Here is a 25,402-nt window from a genome sequence, read left to right as displayed (position 1 = left end):
TGTTATGAGATTATTAAAATATTTCACTGTGGTTAACTTTGTCTCACGACTGATTAATATTAGCTACATTGATAAATTATATATACAATCATGTTTATTTACTCCTAACCACCTGTGAAGCAAAATCAATTATATTTATACACCTAACTAATCAAAAGTCTGAATGAATGCTGATTGAACAAACCCCAATGGGATGATAATCATAACTCATCCAAAATTTTGCAAAATGCCAATAATTTTTTGAACATAACTTGTAAACTACAAAACGTATGATATAATAGAATATAGTAACTATATAAATTAAAAAAAGAACAATGAACACATAAACCTATGTTTGAATTCTTACAATCAGCCTTCCACATAAAAATTTAGATACAAAGGTATATGAAAAATGAAATAACTGTAACATCTTCAAGTTTTCTTGTTAGGCTCAAAGACAAACTTGATAATGGAATCTTTGATGGACAATAAATTTGGAAACTCATTTTTGAGCTTGGAAGCATCCATTTCATTGTTACTCCTGGGAGCAACTATTACCTTTGCTTGTTCTTTCAAATCAAAATTTTCCCATTTAAATTGTGGGTCTATGTTATCCCTATACAATTCTAATATCTGATTGTGGCTAATGACTCCTGGGTTGGTGAAGTTCCATATCCCTTTCAAGTTCCTCTTAGCCATTTCAATGGATATGGGTAAGAGTTCATCTAGCACTGTCATGCTATTAGGTATGTTTACCACCTTGTTGTAACGAGAAATCTTTGTGATGAAGTTTCTTGGATTGCTAAGATCTGATGATATTGGCATTCTAACTCTCAATGTGCAGACATTGTCATAATTTTTTAGAAGATCCTCCACCTGCATGTATTTTGCCATATCCTTAAATATGTATAGCAAGAAAATATAAATGCATGATGTGCAACAATTAAACTTTTCCCTTTCTTAATAGATAATTTCTGGTTATGTTCTTGTTTGTTGGCAGACTCTTGTGAAAAAGAAAAAAAGTAAGTCAAAGTATGGTCAAATATAGCAATTTTTTACTTAGAAAATTAATTAGATCAATGGTTGAGGTGGAAAAATAGGCTACATGGTCTAATGCAAGTTATGGGCTATAGTGGGATGGGCCAAAAACCCAGATTCAATTTAGGATTCTAAAATAAAGCCTAAACCCGGTGAAAGTCCTAGTTTTTCAAGCTTTTGGCGGGGTTTTTACATATTAAACTTAAATCAGGCCATGATCGGATCAGACTAAAAATGTCTATTGTTAAAAAACCCTACATTCCATTGGGCAAGTTTAGGTTTGTCTGGCTAGCCCAACCCATTTTATCACCTCTAATCAATGATACTGCTATAGATAAGATAAAGTAGAAGTTTCATAGATATTACCATAGCCTTGGTCTTTGAATAGAAGGAACCAATGAAATTTGGCTTGTCCTCCTCCTTGAACCCAATGCCTGATCCTAGAGGATGCTCTTTATCATACTCAAATATGCAACCAGTTGCAAAATTCATCATATATAAGCTATATTCCCTGCACACATCAGCCAGTGTTAAAATCCCCACTACATTAGTCCTTATAGTTTCAGCCTTGTGTGATTCACACCAATCAACATTAGGCCTTCCTGTAACACCAGCTGCACTCAACACATGGGTTGGCATTACCCTCCTTATATCCTCCATAAGTGATTTCCTATCTTCCAATCTTCCTCTCCCATATTCCCAATCAATTCTCTCTTCATCACAAAGCTTTCCCAACAACCCCCCTATCCAACCTGTCCTCCCATATATCAAAAACTTCAATCTTGATTTTTTTCTACCAACTTCAGTATATGACCTTGCAAGCCTTGAGTATCCATATTGAAAGGACCATTGAGCTTCATCGGAGAGATTGATAGCCGAAAAACGTGGATGTGGATTTAAAGCAGTGGATACATCACCCCACCAATCAGGATTCTTTTTGTACCATTCAATTGTCATCTTAAGTCCTTCCTCCCATGGAGTTCTCTCCTGCCAACCAAGTTTTTTGAGCTTTTGATCATCTAGGAAATATCTCTTATCATTGAATGGCCTATCTTGAACAAACTCAATGACATCTTTAGGATTCAATTTAAAGAGCTTGCATATTTCCTCTGCCACATCTAACACACTCCTTTCTTTCTTAGTGCCGATGTTGTAAACTTGTCCAATCTCTCCTTTGTGAAGTATGACCTCAAAGGCTTCTGCCACATCCCCACAGTGGAGGTAGCTCCTCACATTGGATCCATCTCCATGGATTGGCAATTTCTCACCCTTCATGGCAAGCAGAATGAATTTAGGAACAAGCTTTTCTGGGTACTGGTTGGGACCATAAACATTATTGCCTCTAGAAGTTATAATTGGAAGATCATAAGACCTGTGATAAGCCATGACCAACATTTCTGCACCTGCTTTTGTTGCAGAATAAGGATTGGTTGGCAGAAGCTGAGATGCCTCATGATTTCCAATATCAGCATCCAAGTCGGTTTCACCATAGACTTCATCTGTGCTAACATGAATGAACCTTTTGACACAATTGGTGACCCTGCAGGCTTCAAGAAGCACATGAGTGCCATAGATATTGTTGTAGGTGAATTCCATGGAGTTTCCAAATGAATTGTCCACATGTGTTTGAGCAGCAAAATGCATAATGGTGTCTATTTCCTCTTCTATCAAAATGTGATTCACAATATCAGCAGTGGCTATATCACCTTTGATGAATTTGAATTTTGATGATGAAGAACATGACAACAAATTCTTGAAAGTGGAGCAATAGTCTAATTTATCAAGAGCTACAATCTTGTAGCTAGGGTACCTATCAATTAGCCTGGTAGTGACATGGGAGGCTATAAACCCAGCTGCTCCAGTAATGAGGATATTTTTTGGTTCATACATGGTTGTCTTTGATGACTTTTTTCTTCTTTATTTCTATGATTTGATATATCTACAATGTTCTGTCACTGAACAAAAGAATCAATGATTAATCTCAAGAAAGAAAAGGGAAAAAAGCATAACCTCTTGCACTAGAAATGAATGTGAAAGTAAACATATCAAGTGAAAATTTATAATATAATAACAAATACAGGGTAAGGGGCTAAAAATTATAGACATGAACATGGTATTGACAATGCAAATTGACAATGAACAAAATCACTTATCCATTACTTACATAAGAAATAATACATATCATACTTTGAGAATTATCCTAGAGACACAATTCAGGCAATTAAGATTGGGACAAAAGGAAATTTTTGTTGTAAATGATTGTAATGTCTTGAGGAATAGCAAGAAGCACATAGACTTTTTTACTTACATTAAGTTTTGTGGTTTGGTCATGGGATGGTTGAGAGAAATGGAAGCAATTGGTGTGCAATGTTCAGAAAAGAGGAGAGAGAAAGTAGTAACGTTTGTTGGAGATTCATTGGCTCTCTTGATGTTCCACTAGGGGCTATAACTTAAAAACGTGGACTATGATCCGAAAATTGTTTGAAGCTTAATTTGGTTTTCAATAGGTTACCTCTCACTTGTTGGTGTCCAAGATAATGACCTTAATTTTAGAATTTAAGAGTGTATTTAAAAAATGATTGTGTTAAAAGTGTCTCTCAGTTCTAGTAGCAAAAAAGTAAAACAGAAAACTAACAAATGATTATTTAGGTTCATAAAAAAAACAAATGATTTAGGACGGGAATATGAATGGGTAAGGATTTCAATTGAAGTTTAACTATTTTATATGATTGGTTGCATTAGAGAATACGTCATAAAAATGGTTTACATTTGCTCATTCAGTAATATATAAAATGTATAAAAAAGTATTTGTAAAATATGAAGAAATGGATATTTTAAGAGAAAATAAATTAATGGTGTACTAGTTTGATTGGATGAATTGAATGATTCGGATCGGTCCAAACATGTACATAAATGCAAAGGATGCAAAGTTTACAAGTTATATCTTGTAGTTATGTATTGTTTGTATTTATGTACATATTAAAATGACGAGAAATTTTTTGACAGTGTTATTTCTATATTATAATGCAAGTAACAAAAATACATGTTTAACATAAATTAATCATTATTTTTCGTATAAAAATACATAAATGCAAAGGATGCAAAGTTTACAAGTTATATCTTGTAGTTATGTATTGTTTGTATTTATGTACATGTTAAAATGACGAGAAATTTTTTGACAGTGTTATTTCTATATTATAATGCAAGTAACAATAATACATGTTTAACATAAATTAACCATTATTTTTCATATAAAAATACATATTAAGCAATGATTATGTGATAGCATGTTAAGCGGAAATCTATCTATGATAAACAATTTTAAAATAAGCGTTTATTTAATAAGTAAATAGGATGTACTTCTTAAAATAAAAAAAAATATTCTTTAAGCAGAAACACTTTAGACAAATACACTAGAAAAACAGAAATTTTCTTATTTTATTAAAAATAAGTGTTTTCTTTTTTTCAAGAAATAAGTTTAAACAAAATGATCCAGGTAACAGCATTCACTATTGTCAAGCTATGGTTACATGAAATTACTTTCTATAAATTAAGTTAGATAATAAAGAACTATTTTTTTCTTAGATGTGCTTCTAAAAAAATTACCAAAATAGATAAACTTTAGAATGTTTCACTTTCTGCATCTCTTAATTAGCTGTAATTATTCTAAATTAATGGTATTAATGCTGAATTTTCAGTTTCTAAGCTTCTTAATTAAATGTAACTATTAATAGAATGATATTAATATTGAATTTCAAAATATAATTTAGTTAAGGAAAAGCTAAAAACTAATAAAAAAAAGGAGAAGACATATTGTTGTTGACGTGTACTTGGACTAATAGTCATGTATTACATGAAAGCCATGAATTTATTCAAATGTAAAAAAAGAATTTAAATATATAAGAAAAATAGTTTAAATATATAAAAAGCATGTTAAGAAATATTTTTTAATGTATAATATATTATAATTTAATTATTTTAGATAATATTCTTTTTTTTTTTGTCTGTAAGAATTAAACACGGTATCAAAAAATTTGCAGTAATCACGTACTCTATTTAATCAACTAAATTAGATTCCTTAATTGTAGATAATATTTTAAGTATAATATTTGTATTTTTTTTATTAAGATTTAATATGAATTAATAAACTTTTTAGTAAGGAGGTTGAAGTAGTTCACTAAATACATTATTATAGATTATATTTTTAATGTAACTAACATTTTTTTTATCCTACTCAAGCTCAACAATACTTTAGGTGGATGTGTATCTATTGGGGCAAGTCCAATGGTTAATGAACTTTTTCTCAACAATATTCCGGGGGAGTTGCTACGTGCACCCAACAATATTGTTGGGGCACCCAGCAAACAGTGAATGGGCGAAATTGTCCTTCCGCAAAGATTCTTTCCGGAAGAATCTTCTTCCGGAACCATTCTGGAAGACACTTTTTTTGAAAATTTTTTGGAAGAACCTTCTTTCAGAAGAAGATGGTGTCATTCCGGAAGAACTCCGGAATACATTCCGAAAGAACGTGTTCCAGAATGTTTTCGGAAGAAGGGTCTTTCGGAAGACAACCTTCTTATTCCGGAAGAAGGTTCTTCCAGAAATTAGTTTTTTTTATAAAAAATGTTTTTTCTAATTATTTAATTTTAATAAATAAATTACGTTATAAAATAAATAATATTATTATACATAAATAATTAGTGAACATAATTATGACTAATATTTGTAATTCCTTTTTTACGCGCATGTAAATGTAAATAATAATTTGTGTGACAATTTAGTATAATTTAAATCATAAAAATTAATTAATTCGTATATTTTATAAAAAAATATAAAATATTTATAATGATAACATTTAATTTGTATTACAAAATTTAATATATAATAAAAAAATAATTATAATTTTATAACAACGTCAAGTAAAAATAAATTTCATGTTATAATAATAAGTAAAAATAAAATAATATTTAATGCATATATAATGACGATTTTGCCCCTGTGTAGTTTTCTTTAAATTTATTGCGCTTCCTTTTTTATTTACACCTTTTGATGCAATCCTATCCCGCAAGGGCATTGGGTAGAAGACTCCAAGTAGATTGGGCTAGAGATCCAAGGGAAGGCCCTAGGGTTCTCGTGAGCCTTAGCGTAGATTTCGAGCCCATGGGCTAAGCATGAGCCCGCTTATCTTTGTAAATATTAGAATAGGTTTTTTCTTCGTTTGGGCCTTGTATTTTGGCCATTCTAGTAGTATAGGGTTTTAGCCTTGTATTTCGGGGCATTTTGAGTAGTCTTTGTAGTAAGGACTTTTTTTTTGTATTTTCATGTTTTTTGTCATGGGGGTGAGTTTAGCTATTATAGGGGGTGTGTAGCTAAGCTCTAGCTTCTCATCTCAAGGAGGTGAACTTAGCTATTAGAGAGGTATGTGTAGCTAAGCTCTAGCTTCTTTAGGAATCTTCTTAAGGAAGCTTCTCAAGGAGGTGAGCTTAGTTATGAGAGGGGTGTGTGTAGCTAAACTCTAGCTTCTCAAGGAAGTTTTCTCAAAGAAGCTTCTCAAGAAAGTTTTCTCAAGAAAGCTTCTCAAGGAAGCTACCTAGTTTATAAATAGAAGCATGTGTAACACTTGTTGTAACTTTGATGAATGAGAGTCTTGTGAGACATACTTCAAAGTTCCACTTCTCTCCCTCTTTTATTCCTTCAATTTCGTGCTCCCCCCTCTCTCTTTCTCTCCCTCTTTCTTTTCCTCCATTGAAGCATCCTCTCCAAGCTTCTTATCCAAGGCTCATCTTGGTGGTGAAGCTCCTTCTTCCATGGCTTATTCCTTAATGGATGGCGCCTCCTCTCACCTCTTTTCCTTTGTCTTCCGTTGCACCTCCATGGTGGAAAATCACCATTAAAGGACCCCATTGAAGCTCAAAGATCCAGCCTCCATAGAAGCCCCATAAGCAAGCTTGCATCACCCTTCCATTCCTTCCATTTCACCTGGATCCTTCCTTTTTCATGTTCTTGCTGTTGCTATCCTTTCGTAAAAAAATTTGAAGATTTGGTGGTCCCGTGAAGTAGTAGTTCCGTATTTGAAGATTTGGTGGTCCCGTGAAGCAGGTGTTCCGTATTTGAAGTTTTGTTAGTCGTTGGTCTTCCTATTTCGTCGGAGGTACGCATTTATGGGTATTTTCTGGGTAGCTTTTAGAGAAGATAAACAGTAAAAAGTTATTTCCGGAAGAAATTTTAACTAGAGAAGGAAGTAGTTCTGGAATGAGAATGTTGGATTTCCGGAAGTACTTCTTTCGGAAGTTACTAAGCTCAATTCCGGAAGAAGTAGTTCCGGAAGTGTTTTTTGGAACAACTTCTTCCAGAATTGGCTTCTAGAACCACTTCTTCCGGAATTGAGCTTAGTAACTTCCGGAAGAAGTTCTTCCGGAATGTTACATTATTAACAATTTTTTTTAATTCTATTTCAATATATATATATATATATATATATATATATATATATATATATATTCAATTGTGGATAATTGGTTTAATTAGGTATAATGATTTGGTATAATATTAAATGATTTAGGTAACATAATTGTATTTTGTTGTAGTAGAAAAATGTTTTATTAGTTGTTTATTATAGTGTTAAGTTTAGTTTAAGTAAATAATATAGTTATAAATTTAGAATGTATTTGTATTAGTTGTTAATATGTTTGTTAGTTAATTTGTAGTGAATTTGTGGATGTGGTTACATGATAATTTGAATATAGTTCTGTATGATGTATATGTCCTGTTAATATGTTTGTTAGTTAATATGTACTAAATTTTTTGATGTGGTTATATGATAATTTGTATGTACTTTTGTATGATGCATATGTTCTTAAGATGGACGAAGATCAATGGACATATGATTGTGCGATGTCACAAGAAGTTGATATGGATTATGATTATGATAATGAAGAAGAATGTGGTGTGAATGAACCACATGTTGATTGTTCAAATGCTTTTAATACGTCCCAGGTAATGATGTTGATTAGTTTGAGTCATTTGGTTGAATTGATGTTTTGTATAAAAATTAATATGTTGGGGTTGCGTTGTAGGTATTTGGTACTCGAGATGATGTTTTGCAATGGGCTCGAACAGTTACCCATGAAAATGGATTTGTTGCAGTGATTATGAGGTCTGACACAGATACCGGTAGCAGAGGAAGAAGTTCATTTGTCTAGGAATAAAGAATTCGTTAGAAAAGACACTGGGAGTAGGAAATGTGGTTGTCCCTTCAGGCTTCGTGGGAAACCAGTGCATGGAGGGGAAGGTTGGATGGTGAAGTTGATCTGTGGAATTCACAATCATGAATTGGCCAAGTCCTTAGTTGGACATCCATACGCTGGGCGATTGAGTAAGGATGAAAAGAAAATTATTGCTGATATGACAAAGTCGATGGTAAAACCAAAAAACATCTTGCTAACGTTGAAGGAACACAATGCCAATAGTTGCACCACGATAAAGCAAATTTACAATGCAAGAAGTGCATATCGTTCTTCAATAAGAGGAGCTGACACCGAAATGCAACATCTGATGAAGCTTCTCGAACGTGATCAATACATTCATTGACATAGATTGAAGAATGAAGTTGTGGTGCGTGATCTGTTTTGGTGTCACCCAGATGCAGTAAAGTTATGCAATGCATGCCATCTGGTGTTTTTTTATAGACAGTACCTACAAAACAAACAGGTACAGACTCTCACTACTTGACTTTGTTGGGGTGACACCAACGGCGATGACGTTCTCTGCTGGGTTTGCATATCTGGAGGCTAAGCGTGTTAATAATATTGTATGGGCTTTGGAACGATTTCGAGGCCTATTTTTAAGAAACAATCGCCTCCCTATTGTTATTGTCACTGACAGGGACCTAATACTTATGACCACCATAGTACCCCATCTCAGCTGACCCTGGAATGATGAAATCAGCTCAAAGGCCCTAACCCCCCGATGCTCAGTGTACGGCAACCAGGACACATCTGTGACGGTCAAAGCATCACAACGTGCCCTGTAAGGTGCTCCTGTGATTCCCTTCATGTGCGCCTTCGACGTCAACCACCGGGAAGCACGTAGGGATGTCTCCTGGTATGTATCATCTGTGACGCACTGGTGCACACTAGGGAAGTGCTCATAAATCTAGCACTACACAAAAAATGAGGTTAACATAACATAAAAACATGTTTAAATCATAATCGAACGTAACATATTAAAAAACACAAAATTTACCTGTAATAGAGTCATGTACCCCACAAGCTATCGTGTGGTGGTCCTAGAAACCTCATCTAATTGGTCATACATATGAACCAACGCGGTAACTCCCCAAACATAACCACCACTCTGACCGAGGTCACGAAAAGCTTCTAGGTGAACCACATGAACGTATGTTGCACTCTTATTAGCAAAAAGAGTGCAACCGACTAGATGCAGCAGATAAGCACGAGCTGCTACAATCCACCACCGGGCCTGACATCTCATCTCATAAATGTCTCAAACCCATCCCAGTCGTATGTATGCCCCACGTGTCAGTGTTGTCTCGGCTCTAGCCTCATCGGCAGAAACCTCAAGCAACTCGGTCAGCAAAAATATCGCCTCCTCCGTAGAAAGAGCATGAAAGCTGTGCAGCACGCCAATGATAGGCAAATGGAGGAGTGACGACACATCATCCAATGTGATCGTCAACTCTCCTACTGAAAGGTGGAAGGTGCTAGTCTTGTTGTGCCACCTCTCCACAAATGCGGATATAAGTCCAGGATCGCCAGTAACAACTGAACAATCGATCAGTGTACTTAATCCTGTGGCACCAACCAGTCATTCAATCTCAGGCACTGGTCTTCCAATCAATGTCACCTTCCTCCCATGTGACACCAACTTCAAATCGGGGTGTTCCTGATTTGAAGTACAAATTATACAATTATTAAAAAAAATTAATGACAAACAAATCAACAATGATAAATAATTAACAAATTAAAATACCTGTCCACTCCAAACGGCGTGTGCAACATGGTCCGCAAATGATATCAGCACTGACGGGTCACGTGGCCCACCTGGGAATCCCTCAGCGTTATCAACATGTGACCCCTCAGCACCATCAGCACTCTGTACGTCCGCAGTCATCTCAGGTGCATCCTCAGCCATATCAGGGGCATCCTCAGCAGGAACATCCTGTGTCATCTGATGAACTCGTTGCCTACGGGCTGATGCAGTAGGCCTACGCCTCTCAGGAACATCATCATGGTCATCCTATCTATCTCTGCCTATAACTCTACCTATGGCACGACCTAAACCTCGTGTTCTAGTCATGATCTGCAAATCATGTGGAACACGTATTTTTTTCGGTCAAAACATACACAACTTTCTTTATAAAAATAAAACAAGTTTATTTATAAAAAAAATAAGACTAATTTAAATAACATTATTTGAAAACACACACAAGATAATTTAAAAAAATAAACAACTTCATTTATAAAAAAAACATAACTAATGTAAAAATAATTAATTAGTAAATATCGACAACTTAATTTAAAAAAAATAAACAACTTCATTTATAAAAAAACACAACTAATGTAAAAATAATTAATTAGTAATTACCCACAACTTAATTTAACAAAAAAATAAACAACTTCATTTATAAAAAAAAAACACAACTAATGTAAAAATAATTAATTAGCAAACATCGACAACTTAATTTTTTTAAAAAAATAAACAACTTCATTTATAAAAAATACAACTAATGTAAAAATAATTAATTAGTAAATATCCACAACTTATTTTTTTAAAAAAAATAAACAACTTCATTTATAAAAGAAACACAACTAATGTAAAAATAATTAATTAGTAAATATCCACAAATTAATTTTTAAAAAAATAAACAACTTCATTTATAAAAAAAACACAACTAATGTAAAAATAATTAATTAGTGAACATCTACAACTTAATTTAAAAAAAAATAAAGAACTTCATTTATAAAAAAAACACAACTAATGTAAAAATAATTAATTAGTAAATATCCACAACTTAATTTTAAAAAAAAATAAACAACTTCATTTATAAAAAAATACAACTAATGTAAAAACAATTAATTAGTAAACATCCACAACTTAATTTAAAGAAAAAAATAAACAACTTCATTTATAAAAATAAACACAACTAATGTAAAAAAATTTAATTAGTAAACATCCACAACTTAATTTAATAAAAAAAACAACTTCATTTATAAAAAACACACAACTAATGTAAAAATAATTAATTAAATAATTTATATCATTTATAAAAAAATTAGTATCTAAAAAAAATTCCAAAACACACACAACTTTATTTATAAAAATAAACAACTTCATTTATAAAAAAAAACATAAATAATTTAAAATTAAACAAAACAATATTATAAAAAAATAAAACAATATTTTTTTTAAAAAAAAATACAAATTTCCAGATGAAGTGGTTCTTCCGGAAAACTCAAAGGTCATCCGGAAGAACCCTTCTTTCGGAATGTTTCCGGAAGAACTACTTCTTTCGGAAAGTTTCCGGAAGAGGTGTTCCGAAAGATTTCTGGAAGACCTGTTCTTCCGGATGATCTTTCAGTACTTCCGGAAGAACCCTTCTTCCGGAAGAACCCTACACAGATCTTCCGGAAGCCGCCACTGTGACCATCCTTTCCCCATTTTTTCCGGCGTCTTCTACCCTAAGGTTCCACTAACCTAAGGTTCCACTACCCAGCCTAAATGCTACAACTATACTACAAAATAAAAGCAAAGGAAGGTTAGGGACACCTACCTCGAAGACAAATGGCGTGTCTGATCCAAAGAAAACAAGCAGTCGGGCTCGCGGAGAAGAAGAGAAGCAGCAACAAAGAAGAGAAGCTCGCGGAGAAGAAGAGAAGCAATAGCGTGAATGGTTCCGGAAGAGGGAAAGAAAGCTTTTTATAATTTTTAAATGAAGGGCAAAATGACCCATTCAATAAATTGCTGGGTGCACCAGCAATATTGCTGGGTGCACCTAGCATATCCCATATTCGGGTCTCCATTGGATCAAGCTCAATGGTTAAAGAACTTTATTTGGGTGTTGCTAGGTGCACCAGCACTATTGTATTGCTGGTGCACCCAGCATATTTTCAAAATGCCAATAATACCCCTCACTATTTTTTCTTTAAATTGGCACCTATTTTGCATTTTTTGTTGTGTTGAAAGTTTGGTTTTTTTCATTGTGGTCCAGTTTCTCTCATTGGTGGTTGTTTTTGCAAGTGTTGAGATAGGTAGCAGTTCGTTGGAGGAGAAAATCTTACCAGTGGTGGTTTTATTTCGGTGGAGGTACACATTTTCTGGCTTTTCTGGGTAACTGGTGTTCTAGTAGATCTGGTATTATTACGGATAAAGTAAATCCGTAAGTTGTATACGGATGAAGTACATCCGTAAGCAAGAATTATAACATACGAATGTAGTTCATCCATAAGAATCATAAGGATGTAGTTCATCTGTATGATTTATACAGATGTACTTCATTCGTATGTTGTACTTTGAAGCTTACGAATGAAGTTCATCGGTATAAAGCTTACGGATGAACTACATCTGTATGATTCTTACGGATGAAGTTCATCTGTATGAAGCATACGGATGTACTGTAGTACATCCGTATGCTTCATACGGATGAACTTCATTCATAAGCTTTGTTTTTTTTAGATTATTTTTAAATTTGTGAATAATTTAGATTTAATAACATTATTAATATGTTATATTTTTTATTACATATTTTTGAAATTGTGGATAATTTATTTATTACAAATTATTTATAGTGTACGTAAAAGATTAAATAATTTAGGTACAATAATTGTATTTATTTGAAGTAGTAAAATGTTAAATTAGTTGTTAGTTATAGTTTTATATTTTTTTTGTTAATTAGGGTGCAAAATTTGTATTTATTTGAAGTATTTTTATGTTAAATTAGAGGTTTCCTAAAAAATTTTATTATTGTGTTTTTGTAGTCCCTATTGTGTAATTTTTTTTTTAGAAATTATAAATTATTTAGTTCACAAATTAAATATAGAATAAGTAAAAAGTGAAATTATTTAGGTGCAAAATTTTTATTTAGTTTAAGTAAATTATTTAGTTCTAAATTTTGAATATAGTTGTATGTTAGTCGATGAATACGACTAACTTTTGTGTATAAAACCTATGTATATTGTATCAAACTTTCCCAATTTATGGTTGTTTTGTAATACTATAAGTACTTTTTGTTAAATATAGGTAATAGATAATTTATACTTTTGTTTTGTGCATTTAATAATCAATTTCTCTCAATTTCAGGTTAAATAGGCAACTTTGGCAAAGTGTTGTTTTTCACTCTTTCGCTAAGCCAAGCTGCTGACTTAGCGAGAATTCGCTAAGCGCAACCTTCAGTGGCTAAGTGCGAGGAAGAATTCAGAAGAAGATGAGTTGTCAAGTTCGCTAAGCGCACCGCTCCAGGTCATCAAGCGCACCGCTTCAGCTCATCCGCTAAGCGAAACAAGCGCGCTAAGCCAAAATCCACTTATGCGCGCTAAGTGATACAGATCTGCGCTAAGCGCATGAGCACGAACAAGGCCACTACATGCACGAGCACGAACAAGCCTGAAATCAGATTTGCAAAAGGGAGTTTGGCATGTTTCTTAAAGAAGCCTCTACATGCACGAGAGTCTGGCCTTGGCTTGAAGCTTTTGCATGTTTAGGAAGTTCTAGAGAGAGAAAGGTCCAAGTTTCAGAGAGTTCTGAGAGATTTTGTTGTGTAAAGATCTATAGAGATGCGAGTTCAAAGCGGAAGCCGTTCTGAGAGCTTGAGATAAGTTTGTGAGTGATTGTGAGATCCTAGAGGTGAAGGAGACATCCTCACCACTTGTGTTTTTGCAGTCTTTCATCTTGTTCTTCTCTTTGTTGTAAAGGAGGTTTCCGGAACTATGGAAAGCTAAATCCTCTATTGGATCTTCCCTGTAGGTAGCTGATGTAAATATATTTCTATCTATGTAATGATGTTTTGTGTGTTCTCTATGCTATCTGCTTTTCATTCCAATGTGCCTTCACCTTGATCATATAGATGCATGCTTTGTTAGGGTCATTCAATAGTGGGAACTGGTCTGATTCTAAAGTCCTTGATAGTACGGGACTAAGTTGTTGTGCTATCACGAGGAATCGGGGTACAAGAACTTAGTTGTGTATGTGTGTCTTAATGCGGTCTTGGTTGAGTGTCTTACAAGAGGAATCTGCGGACGAGACTTGATAAGGACTAGGCTAGGCTATCATGAGGAATCAAGGTCTAGTAGTCCAGGAGACAACATAGGAACGCATGAACATTGTTAGATAGAGAACATCCTTTTTAGCATCAAGAACCTATGAGGAAGACCAACGCATTCTCTACTTGTTTTTACACAGTATTTCTCTTGCGTGATTTTCTTTCTTTTTGCCTAAATAGTTTAAATACCTGTTCATAACCACAATCATATTTTCATACCAAACGCCTATTTATCGAAATAGCTTGCCAGATAACACAAGTTCCCTGAGAGTTCGATATTCGGTTCTTACCGTTTTATACTACTTGTGCAATCCGGTACACTTGCCGGTTGCGAACATTGTATTAGTTGGTAATATGTATATAGTTAATATATTTTGATGATATTTATCAAATTATGATGTTAAGGACTAAATAAAAAGTAGTACGAGGGACTAATTTAAGTTTTGCTAATATGGTGTGCACTAAAAGATTATGTAGACTTGTGTATGATGTATAATTTTTTGATTTGTTGTTAAGATGGACGAAGATCAATGGGCGTATGACAATACAATGTCTCAAGAAGTTGATATGGATTATGAAAATGAACAAGAATGTGGTGTGAATGAACCACATGTTGATTGTTCGGATGCTTTTAATACTTCTCAAGTAATAATGTTCATTATTTTGAGTTATTTGATTGAATGTATGTTTTGTATAAAAAATAAATTGTCTGGGTTGCGTTGTAGGTCTTTGGTACCCGAGATGATATTCTGCAGTGGGCTCCATTGGTTGCCCATGAAAACGGATTTGTTGCTGTAACACCCTGAAATATTTATAGTTATAAATTAATGTTTAATTGTATTTATCTTGTTATTTGACTATATGGTTGACTTGAATGATTTGATGTATGACTTGAGTTAGTTGTGTATGAATTTCTTGATGTGGATGTTGAGTTCTGTGGAGTTTTGTTGAACTAAGTTGAAATTATGAGATTTCAGAATTTTCCCAAACCCTTCAGCCCTTATGTTTTGACAGGGGTATTTGACTCTGAACGTTGTTATTAACCTTGTTCCTAAAATCTATACTAAATTTCTTTCAATTTGGTATATAGAACCTCGCGTTTGGACTGACGAGCGTGAATGAGGGGGACTTTTGAGCAACGCACAGAGGAACTAAAAAAGAGCTCACAATAGGTGAGGGGAGTTCATTATAGTTACAGTTTTTAATGCCATAGTTGGGGTAAAGGAACCCAACTATAGGGATGTATGCTTGTCCCTGTTGCATGCTGGTTTTCAAGAAAAATAATGTTTTTGACAAATGGGATGCGACATATCTATCATGTAGAAGCAAAGCTTCATGATGAATCAAGATTGATTCAAAGATGTTTTGATGATAACAAAGATGATGACAAAGGTGATGACAAAAAGCTCAAAGGTCAATCAAAGAATGAGTTCAAGATGTTCAAGATAGAATCAAGAACATTTCAAGATTCAAGAGGAAAGTTGATTTCAAGAATCAAGAATCAAGATTCAAGGATCAAGCTTTCAAGAATCAAGATCAAGATTCAAGACTTAAGATTCAAGAATCAAGAGAAGACTTAATCAAGATAAGTATGAAAAGGTTTTTTCAAAAACTAAGTAGCACATGGATTTTTCTCAAAAAATGTTTACCAAAGAGTTTTTACTCTCTGGTAATCGATTACCAGATTATTGTAATCGATTACCAATAGCAAAATGGATTTGAAAAAGTTTTCAAACTGAATTTACAACGTTCCAATTGATTTCAAAAAGTTGTAATCGATTATAATGTTTTGGTAATCGATTACCAGTGCCTTTGAACGTTGAAATTCAAATTCAAATGTGAAGACTCACATCCTTTCACATAAAAGCTTTGTGTAATCGATTACACTGATTTGGTAATCGATTACCAGTGATTGTTTCTGAGTAAATCAAAAGATGTAACTCTTCAAATGATTTTTGACTTTTTCAAATTGGTTTTAAGGTTTTCTAAAAGTCATAACTCTTCTAATGGTTCTCTTGACCAGACATGAAGAGTCTATAAAAGCAAAGGCTTTGTTTTGCATTGCAATTATCTTGAACAACCTTTACAATACAATCCTTTTCAATCTTTGAATCTCTTTGAACTTCTTCTTTTTTTTTGTGCCAAAAGCTTTCCAAAGTTTTCTGGTTTTCTAAACCTTGAAAACTTGTGTTATTCATTCTTTTCATCTCTTCTCCCTTTACCAAAAAGAATTCGCCAAGGACTAACCGCCTGAATTCTTTTTGTGTCTCTCTTCTCCCTTTTCCAAAAGAACGAAGGACTAACCGCCTGAATTCTTTTGTGTCTCCCTTCTCCCTTGTCAAAGAATTCAAAACGGCACAGTCTGAGAATTCTTTTGATTCTTCCCTTTCCCTTATACAAAAGCATTCAAAGGACTAACCGCCTTAGAATTCTTTTGTATGTGATTAGTTTTTGTCAAGAGTCACAACTTTTAAAGTGATTAGTTTTTGCCAAAGAGTCACAACTTTTAAAGTGATTAGCTTTTGCCAAGAGTCACAACTTTTAACATGATTCCTCAAGAGCCATCAAATGGCTATAAATATGTGACCATGACACGAATTTAAAGATGCTTAATTCTCAACATCTTTCTAAGAGTTTTTGTTCAACACTTGCTTTGTCAAGAAAAGTTCATTGGGCAAAAACTTGTGCTATTGTATTTTCTTCCTCTCCTCCATTCTTACAAAAAGCTTTTCAAGAGACCTATTCTTGGTTACTGTTTTCAAGAGAAGGTCTTCTTGGTTGCAAACACTGAACACAAGGGACCAACGTTCCTTGGGTTCATTGCAAGAAGCAGGATTTGCTTCTTGGTTGATCACTAGACACAAAAGACCAACGTCTTTTGGGTTCATTGCAATAAGTGGGTATAACTTCTTGGTTGTTATCACTGGACACAAGGGATCAACGTTCCTTGGAGTTCATTGCAAGAAGTGGGAATAACTTCTTGGTTGTAATCACTGAACACAAAGGAGGGAAGTCCTTTGTGGTTTATTGCTTGTAAAGGATTTTACAAGGATAGTGAAAATCTCAAGCGGGTTACTTGGGGACTGGACGTAGGCACGGGTTGTGACTGGACCAGTATAAATAAGGTTTTGCATTCTCTCTTTCCTTAATCTCTTTTACTTTCTGTTGTGTTTATATTTCTTTAAGTTACTTTCCTTCATTTATTATTTCAGTAACTTGTTAACAAAGAAATAATTGAACCTAGGGAATAATAAAGGAAGGGAAATTTTCAATTAGGAATAGTCAACGAAATCTTAATTCAACCCCCCTTCTTAATATTTCTGAGGCCACTTATCCAACACTCCCTTGAGACTCAGGCTGATCACCATGGGGGGGGGGAGGGGGGAGTTGCCTGTGCATGGCGGGTTGGCCTCGACAATTACTGCCTAGTTTTTTCCTAAGTGGGAGTGTCATGTGGACACACTTAGGCTATTTCCTTGGGGATGGTACCACATTGCATCTGAGAGTTGAGGTCAGGTGCATGCATCATACTGAGCATGATTATTTGGAACGATGGACTGATGTTGATTGTTGTTGGGTATGTGTTGGACTAGTAAATGTTTGTGTGTGCTTATGATATTTGTTAATGTTTTTTTGCTTATAATGAACTCACCCTCGCATTTTGTACCATGTGGTTGGTACATGTGATGATCACGAATCCTTGTTCGTTGGAGCAGAATGACTGTAGTAGAGGACAAGGAGTGAGATTCTTTTGTGGAGCCGCCGAGCCGACGTGATGACGTTGGGATTATTTTGGGAGAAAGTTGTGTTTTGTTAATAAACTCCTCCATAACTGATTCTGTAATTCTTTTGTTGATATGAGGATGTAAATCACAAATTTATTTATATGTACGAACAAATTTACCTTTAATTTTGTGAATGATGTGTACTGCACTACTATACTCATGTGTATGTATTTGGTTAAGTAATGGCGTGTTGTCTAAGAGTGTGTATGTATGTATGTGTATATATATATATATATATATATATATATATATATATATATATATATATATATATATATATATATATATATATATATATATATTGTGGAGTTCAGATTTACTATAATATTTTTTTATATAAGCAAATCAACGAAGTTTTCATTAAAAATCTAAATTTTTTTCACATTTTTGAGTGATGATATCGTGACGACGAGGCGGGTCATTACAGTTGTAGTCATTATGAGGTCTGACTCACATACTGGTAGTAGAGGAAGAAGTTCATTTGTCTTAATTGGTTGTGAAAGGAGTGGTCAATATAAGTGTAGGAAGAAAGAATTTGTTAGAAGAGACACCGAGAGTAAGAAATGTGATTGTCCCTTCAAGCTTCTGGGAAACCAGTGATTAGAGGGCAAGGTTGGATGATGAAGTTTATCTGTGGGATTCATAATCAGGAATTGGCCAAGTCATTAGTTGAACATCCATACGTTGGGCGATTGACTAAGGATGAGAAGACAATTATTACTGATATGACAAAGTCGATGGTGAAACCAAGAAACATCCTACTAACGTTGAAGGAGCACAATGCCAATAGTTGCACAACTATCAAACAAATATACAATGCAAAAAATGCATACCGTTCTTCCATTAGAGGAAGTGATACTGAAATGTAACATCTAATGAAGTTTCTTGAACGTGATCAATATATTCATTGGCATAGATTAAAGGATGAATTTGTGATACGTGATCTATTTTGGTGTCACCCTGTGATCGAGGCCGTACCCGAATCAAATAAACATGAAAATGCAGTAACTAGGAAGTGATCCTAGGTCGTTTCCCAACGAGCAGTGACAAGCCAAATGTTCATAATATACTTGCAGTAACAGTAACGATGGGGGGGGGGGGTTGGTTGTTTGGTAATTAAAGAGCAGAACAAATAAAATGGAATACGAAACTACTAATATTAAAAACGGGTTGTTTCCTCTGATTCAGAAGCCACTCTCTTATCCTGGGTTATGGAGAATTCGTCCCTAACAGTCAACCACTTAATCCAACCCTATTTCAATTTACTAAGCAAAAATCAACTTAGGGTTTTCAATACGTGATTAGGCACCACATACACCAGTTAGCCCTTCGTCCATTAAGCATGAACGCAAGTTAGGCTCAGAGGAAATTAATCGAACACGAAGCGTGCACTGATTAATATTCACGAAATTGGGATAACTGGTGAAGGGAAAACTGCCAGGAAACCACATTACAAACGAAACCTCAAAGAGAGTTGGGCTTCGTCCTCAAAAGGAAACAACACCAGAAAATCTAGCCTTCCATGGATTCAAACAGAAAACGCAAATGAAACATGAAGCAGAAACGTAAATGAACAAGAACGTAAATGAACAGAAACGTAAATGAACAGAAACGTAAATGAAAGTAGAAGAAGAAGCAAGAATGAACTCGTAATTAGAAGCAAAAAATGGAAATTTGCATTAAGAATGAAAACTGTAACAAGGGCACAGAAAAACGTGAAAACCTAAAACCAAAGCTCTGAATAATGAAAATAGCATAGCAGAATAGAATGCCCTGCACGAATCCCAAGGCAGCTATTTAAAAAGAGTCACTCAAAGTCACTGGGCCCTATTACAATACTCTGGCCCAAAACGAAATAAACACTGAACAACATAAAATAAAATTGCGAAATTTCCTAATTAGAAATTAACTAAGGTAAGCACTGCTTTATTTGCCCTCTTCAAGTCCACAACCAAAATCCGGATTAAGCCCAATGTTTCATTAATTCCTGAAATTAGATTAAAAACATCAAATTAGCTAAATGAGCCCAAATAATAAAACTGCCTAATTAATTGACAATTAAGACCAATCAATAATTAAAATGGTGCAAAAAGGGTTTAGAAAATAGAAGAAAATGATGGCACATCACCCTGATGCAATGAAGTTATGCAATGCATGTCATTTGGTGTTTTTGATAGACAATACCTACAAAATAAATAGGTACAGACTCTCACTACTTGACATTGTTGGGGTGACACCAACGGGGATGACATTCTCTGCTAGGTTTGCATATTTGGAGGGTGAAGGTGTTAATAATGTTGTATGGGCTTTGGAACGGTTTCGAGGTCTATTTTTAAGACGTGATCGCCTCCCTGTAGTTATTGTGACTGACATAGACCTAGCATTGAAGAATGCAGTGAAAACTGTGTTCCCCGAGTGTATAAACTTGTTTTGCAGGTTTCACATCGACAAGAATGTCAAGGCCAAATGCAAATCCTTAATTGGTCAAAACAATGCTTGAGAGTATGTCATGGATGCCTGGGGTAGTCTGGTTGATTGTCCTTTTGAACATGGATGCCTGGGGTAGTCTGGTTGAGTGCCTTCAGAAGTTTCAAATGGCTTGTTCACCTTGGCCAATGTTTATTGACTATGTTAACAAAACATGGATAATCCCACACAAGGAAAAATTTATTACAGCTTGGACGAATAAAGTGATGCACTTAGGCAACACAACAACAAACAGGTATTAAAATGTTATAGTTTTTCTAGTAATGTTTATTAATTCATGGAATTTAATTGTTGTATATGTTTACTATTTTTTGTGTATTTCAGATGTAAGGTTGAATCTGGTCATTGGGCTTTAAAAAGAGTATTACATAATAGCCTTGGAGACCTGTGTAGTGTTTGGGATGCCATGAACAACATGATCACGCTGCAGCACACTCAAATTAAAGCATCCTTTGAAACAAGTACACATGTGGTTGGACATGTATTTAAAAAAACCTTATACAAGAGGTTAGAATGGTTTCAAGGTATGTTTTAAATGAGATTGCTGCTGAGTTTGAGCGTGTACATTATGCTGGCAAAAATCCTTCTTCTTGTGGTTGTGTGATGAGAACCACACACGGTCTTCGTTGTGCATGTGAGCTATCTAGGTATGTTGTTGGCAGCATCCCACTCGATTCAGTCCATATATTTTGGAGGAGACTTAGTTTTTTAGACCAAGGGTTATGTGAGGCCAAAGTCACCATCAAGGAAGAGATCGAGACCATATCTAAAAAATTTGAGGAACTTGATGTTTATGGTAAATTTACTCTCAAGAGTAAACTTCGAGAAATTGCATACCCTGATCAAAACTTTATGTGTCTTCCTTTGTCAAAGGTTAACACTAAAGGTGCACCGAAGAAACCAATGAACAAAAACCAAAGATCCACAAAGTGTGATCCGTCTTATTGGGAGTATGTTGATGCTTTTCATTTTGTTCAAAACAACAACTCTTCAGTGAAACGTAGTGCATCATCTTCTGACCCATCGAAGTCAACAAGGATCATCCCGATGTTGGATCAATTTGAGCCACTTATACAGGGTTTCATTGACAATATTGTGGATGTGAAAGCGGATGGTAACTATGGATATTGGTCCATTGCCACTTTATTAGGTATGGGCGAAGATTCTTGGTCGATGGTGCGCAACCAATTGATTAAAGAACTTGGAAAATGGCCAGATGACTATATCAACATCTTCAGTGGCACAAAGAGATTTGAAGAATTAAGGCTGTCTCTACTTGTTGATGGGTTTTCCAAGGTATTTTTTTTGGTATTTTTTAAGAACAAACTTTAAATAACTTTGATGTGTATATTTGTTTGATTCAGGTTAGTGTGGATAAGTGGATGGATATAACGGAGATGGGATATGTCATTGCATCAAGGTATAATGTAATCCTTTTATCATTGTCCCAACAACAAAGCATGACATTTTTTCCTCTTAAGAGTCAACCCTCACCAGATTCTTCTGTGCATTGCATTATATGTGTCGGTCACGTGTTTGGAAATCATTTTGTTTAGGTACATTGAATATAGTTATTCTAATTTTTAGATTTATGCGATCATTTGTGTTCATTTGAGTTAATAATGTTTGTTCACATACAATAGGTTTATTTGAAAGACCGTTGTCCTTTACCGCCTCTAGCATTGTTATGGTCTAGGAATTCTCATCCTCAGGCAAAGCAATGGCCAACTCCATATATTAGTAGAATGCAGTAGTATAGAAGCTTCATGAAGTTGAAAAGAGACTATGTCGACCTAAATGAAAACTGAACATGCATCGTTGTTATGGACTATGACACTTCTTTATCTAATTTTATTAATTATGTGATATAATTTGTTGTCAGACGTTTATCCTTAATTATTAAGTAATTATTGCGTTAAGAAATAAATAAGTTGGTGCAACTAAAATCAATTATGCATGTATGATACATCGTTGTCATAATTGACAACACATTGTCAAATGCATGCGTATTAAAGTTTGAGCGTGACACGACATTGACTGACTTGACAACACATTCTGATGCACGATACAGTTGGACACCACATTGGTTTAGTGGGAAACACAAACAGAAAGCATCTGCACGCGTCTCTATTTTTTTAAAAAAAGTGAAGCAATGTTAGTGAAAACCATCTATATTTATAAGACACGCCAACACTCTAAAAAATCACACATTCTCTCTCAATTTTTACAAGAAAGTATGACATTTTTGGGAGAAACTAGCAGTCAGACGATTGTCAACTCAAGGTTAGGTTTCATTTTTCCAAATGGATCGATTATTCATAACGATGGTGGTGTTTACTTTCAAACTTCCACTCCAATAACCATTTGAGTACCAAACACTTGTGATTTTGCAATGCTAAAAACCATAATACACAATACCCTTTAGCTAACCGACAAACAATTTTTGGATGAAATTTACTACCGGCAGCCATTCATAGATACATGTAACCAATTTCACTTTCAATGTAAGCAATTGAAAAATGACGATGATGTTAACACAATGTTAATATGTAATCATCAATTTTTGTGTGTTGGTTCGATTGAGTTATTATGCACCATTGGTAGAACACTAAATGGAATATTAAACTTACTTGAAGGCACTATGACCCCTACTCATGATGCCCTTCTATATTACAATGGGAGGTGGAACATGCCACGCCAAAACAACTTTGTAGGTTACGCGTTTACAGGAAAAAATCCAAAAAAATTTGACATTCCTTTAGTATGTACCATTGATGAACTGAAGGATTTGATAAAGCAAGTTGCACCTCAAGGGATTCCCCCTCATGGTATTCATGAATCACAAATAGTAAGGCGATTATTTTTTGAACAACCAGGTCATTTGGAGTATTCAGACAAAGTTATTAAATTTGAAATTATTGAGTTGAAAACTAACGATGACGTGATGAAGGTCTTAGTACAATCTAACTATTGGAAATAATTTGGGCCAATAGAAATTTTAGCTGTTTTTAGTAAATAGGTAATGGAAATGGAAGACGACATGTCTATGTCGCAACATGATTGAATGCAAGTTTTATTTCCGTGTTTTTCATGCAATTTTTATTTCTTTCCACTATGTTGAAGTTAATGTAATGTTTGAATTCGAGAAGTTATTCACTAGTTTTTCAACTAAGTTGTTCACTATTTGTTCAGTACTTGTTCAGTAATTATTTCCACTATTTGCTTTACCCATGATTCAATGCGGATTAGAATGTCTCTTTTCGAATGATATCGAAGCTCGACACGATTTTAAATATTTAGTTAACAAAGTAAATTTCATCTCAAGGATAGTTTAACGTGACCTTACCTTGCCTTGTATTACTTAAAGGGTTACTTAAAGGGTAATGACTAGTTTAACTTAAGAAATCAACACGTTTGTGAATTAAAGAAAGGTTACGTAAAGAATTTGGGCAAACCTATGATTAGGTCTCCGACCCTTTCCTACATGGGTGTTCAAGGTCTAGATCAATCCATAAATTAATCTCACTTTATTATTTTTGAGTTTGAGTTTCTAAAATATTTGGATCAAATTCGATCTAATCCGATTAACACTCATTCATAAATGAATTTGGTAAGAGATTCTATTTTTTTAATCCAATCCAACCAATATCATATAATTTAATTTATTATATGTAAAAATTAATTATTAAATACAAAGCACATAAATAATTTTTAGCTCACAGTTATTATATTATTAAATTAAATCATATATGATTTTTTAAAGTTATATTTATCTTTTCTTGATTTGATTATATTTTCACATGTTAATATCTTACTTTATTTCAATCTAAAATAAAAATATTGTATTAACATAGAAATTATTAATTTCAAAAAAATGCATCCCCTTTCCTCGTGTTGGTAACCATGTACTAAGTACATTTTTGAGCAAGCTTATCTAAAAATAATTCTAAAAAAATAAAATAAGAAGAATTTTTTTTTTATAAATTCAAATTAACTTATGCACAAACTTTCTCTGTTTTTAGAGAAATTATATGATAGTTTCTACAAGTTAACTTACGCATAATTAATTTTAGTTTATAGAAAAACTCATTTCATATTTTTTTAAAAAAATTGTCTTTAAAATGTTTTTATATAAGCTTATTCAAACATATATGTTCGCTTCCGGCAAGTGCACCAGATCGCACAAGTAGTATAAAACTGTAAGTACCGAGTATCGAACTCTCGGGGAACTTGTGTTATTTGGTAAGCTATTTCAGCAAATAGGTGTCTGGTGTGTAAAGATAAGTGTGAATATATCTGTGCAAAAAGGAAAATCACGCGAGAGAAATGATGTGTGAAAACAAGTAGAAAACATGTTGGCCTTCCTAATAGGTGCCTAATGCTAAAAAGATATTCTCTATCTAACAATGCTCATGTGTTCCTATGGTGTCTCCTAAGATACTAAACCCCGATCCCTCATGATAGTTTAGCCTAATCTTGATCAAGCATAGTCCGCAGATTCCTCTTGTTGGACTAAACTCAACTAGGATCGCATTAAGACACACATACACAACTAAATTATCGCACCCGATTCCTCGTGATAGTACGACAACTTAGCCCTGTACTATCAAGAACTTTAGAATCAGACCAGTTTCCACTGTTGAATGACCCTAACAAAGCATGCATCTACATGATCAAGGTAAAGGCATACTGGAATGAAAAACAGATAGCATAGAGAACACACAAAACATCATTAAATAGATAGAAATATATTTACATCAGGTATCTATAGGGAAGATCCAACAGAGGATTTAGCTTTCCATAACCAGGAAGCCTTCTTTACAACAAAGAGAAGAAC

At 34.1% G+C, this 25,402-nt stretch overlaps 1 protein-coding gene across 1 annotated transcript; it reads right to left on the bottom strand.

Moving 5' to 3' along the window:
* Positions 1-381: 381 nt before the first annotated feature.
* LOC100789644 (trifunctional UDP-glucose 4,6-dehydratase/UDP-4-keto-6-deoxy-D-glucose 3,5-epimerase/UDP-4-keto-L-rhamnose-reductase RHM1) lies at positions 382-2,907 on the bottom strand. Its single transcript, XM_041011013.1, has 2 exons — positions 1,384-2,907; positions 382-855 (listed from the first exon to the last, which is right to left on the bottom strand). Exons 1-2 carry the CDS (start codon positions 2,905-2,907, stop codon positions 412-414), a joined length of 1,968 nt encoding a protein of 655 aa, XP_040866947.1. The 3' UTR covers positions 382-411.
* Positions 2,908-25,402: the final 22,495 nt, after the last annotated feature.

The sequence above is a fragment of the Glycine max genome, chromosome 17 (genome assembly GCF_000004515.6).
Source record: "Glycine max cultivar Williams 82 chromosome 17, Glycine_max_v4.0, whole genome shotgun sequence".
Classification (NCBI taxonomy): Eukaryota; Viridiplantae; Streptophyta; class Magnoliopsida; order Fabales; family Fabaceae; genus Glycine; species Glycine max.
This window is presented reverse-complemented; position numbering and strand designations above follow the sequence as displayed.

Excerpts from the sequence above, each read along its gene's own strand:
- LOC100789644 (XM_041011013.1), bottom strand. The coding sequence starts at position 2,907 with ATGTATGAACCAAAAAATATCCTCATTACTGGAGCAGCTGGGTTTATA. Across the intron at positions 856-1,383 it reads ATTCAAAGACCAAGGCTATG|GTGGAGGATCTTCTAAAAAA; the intron begins GTAATATCTATG and ends AAATACATGCAG.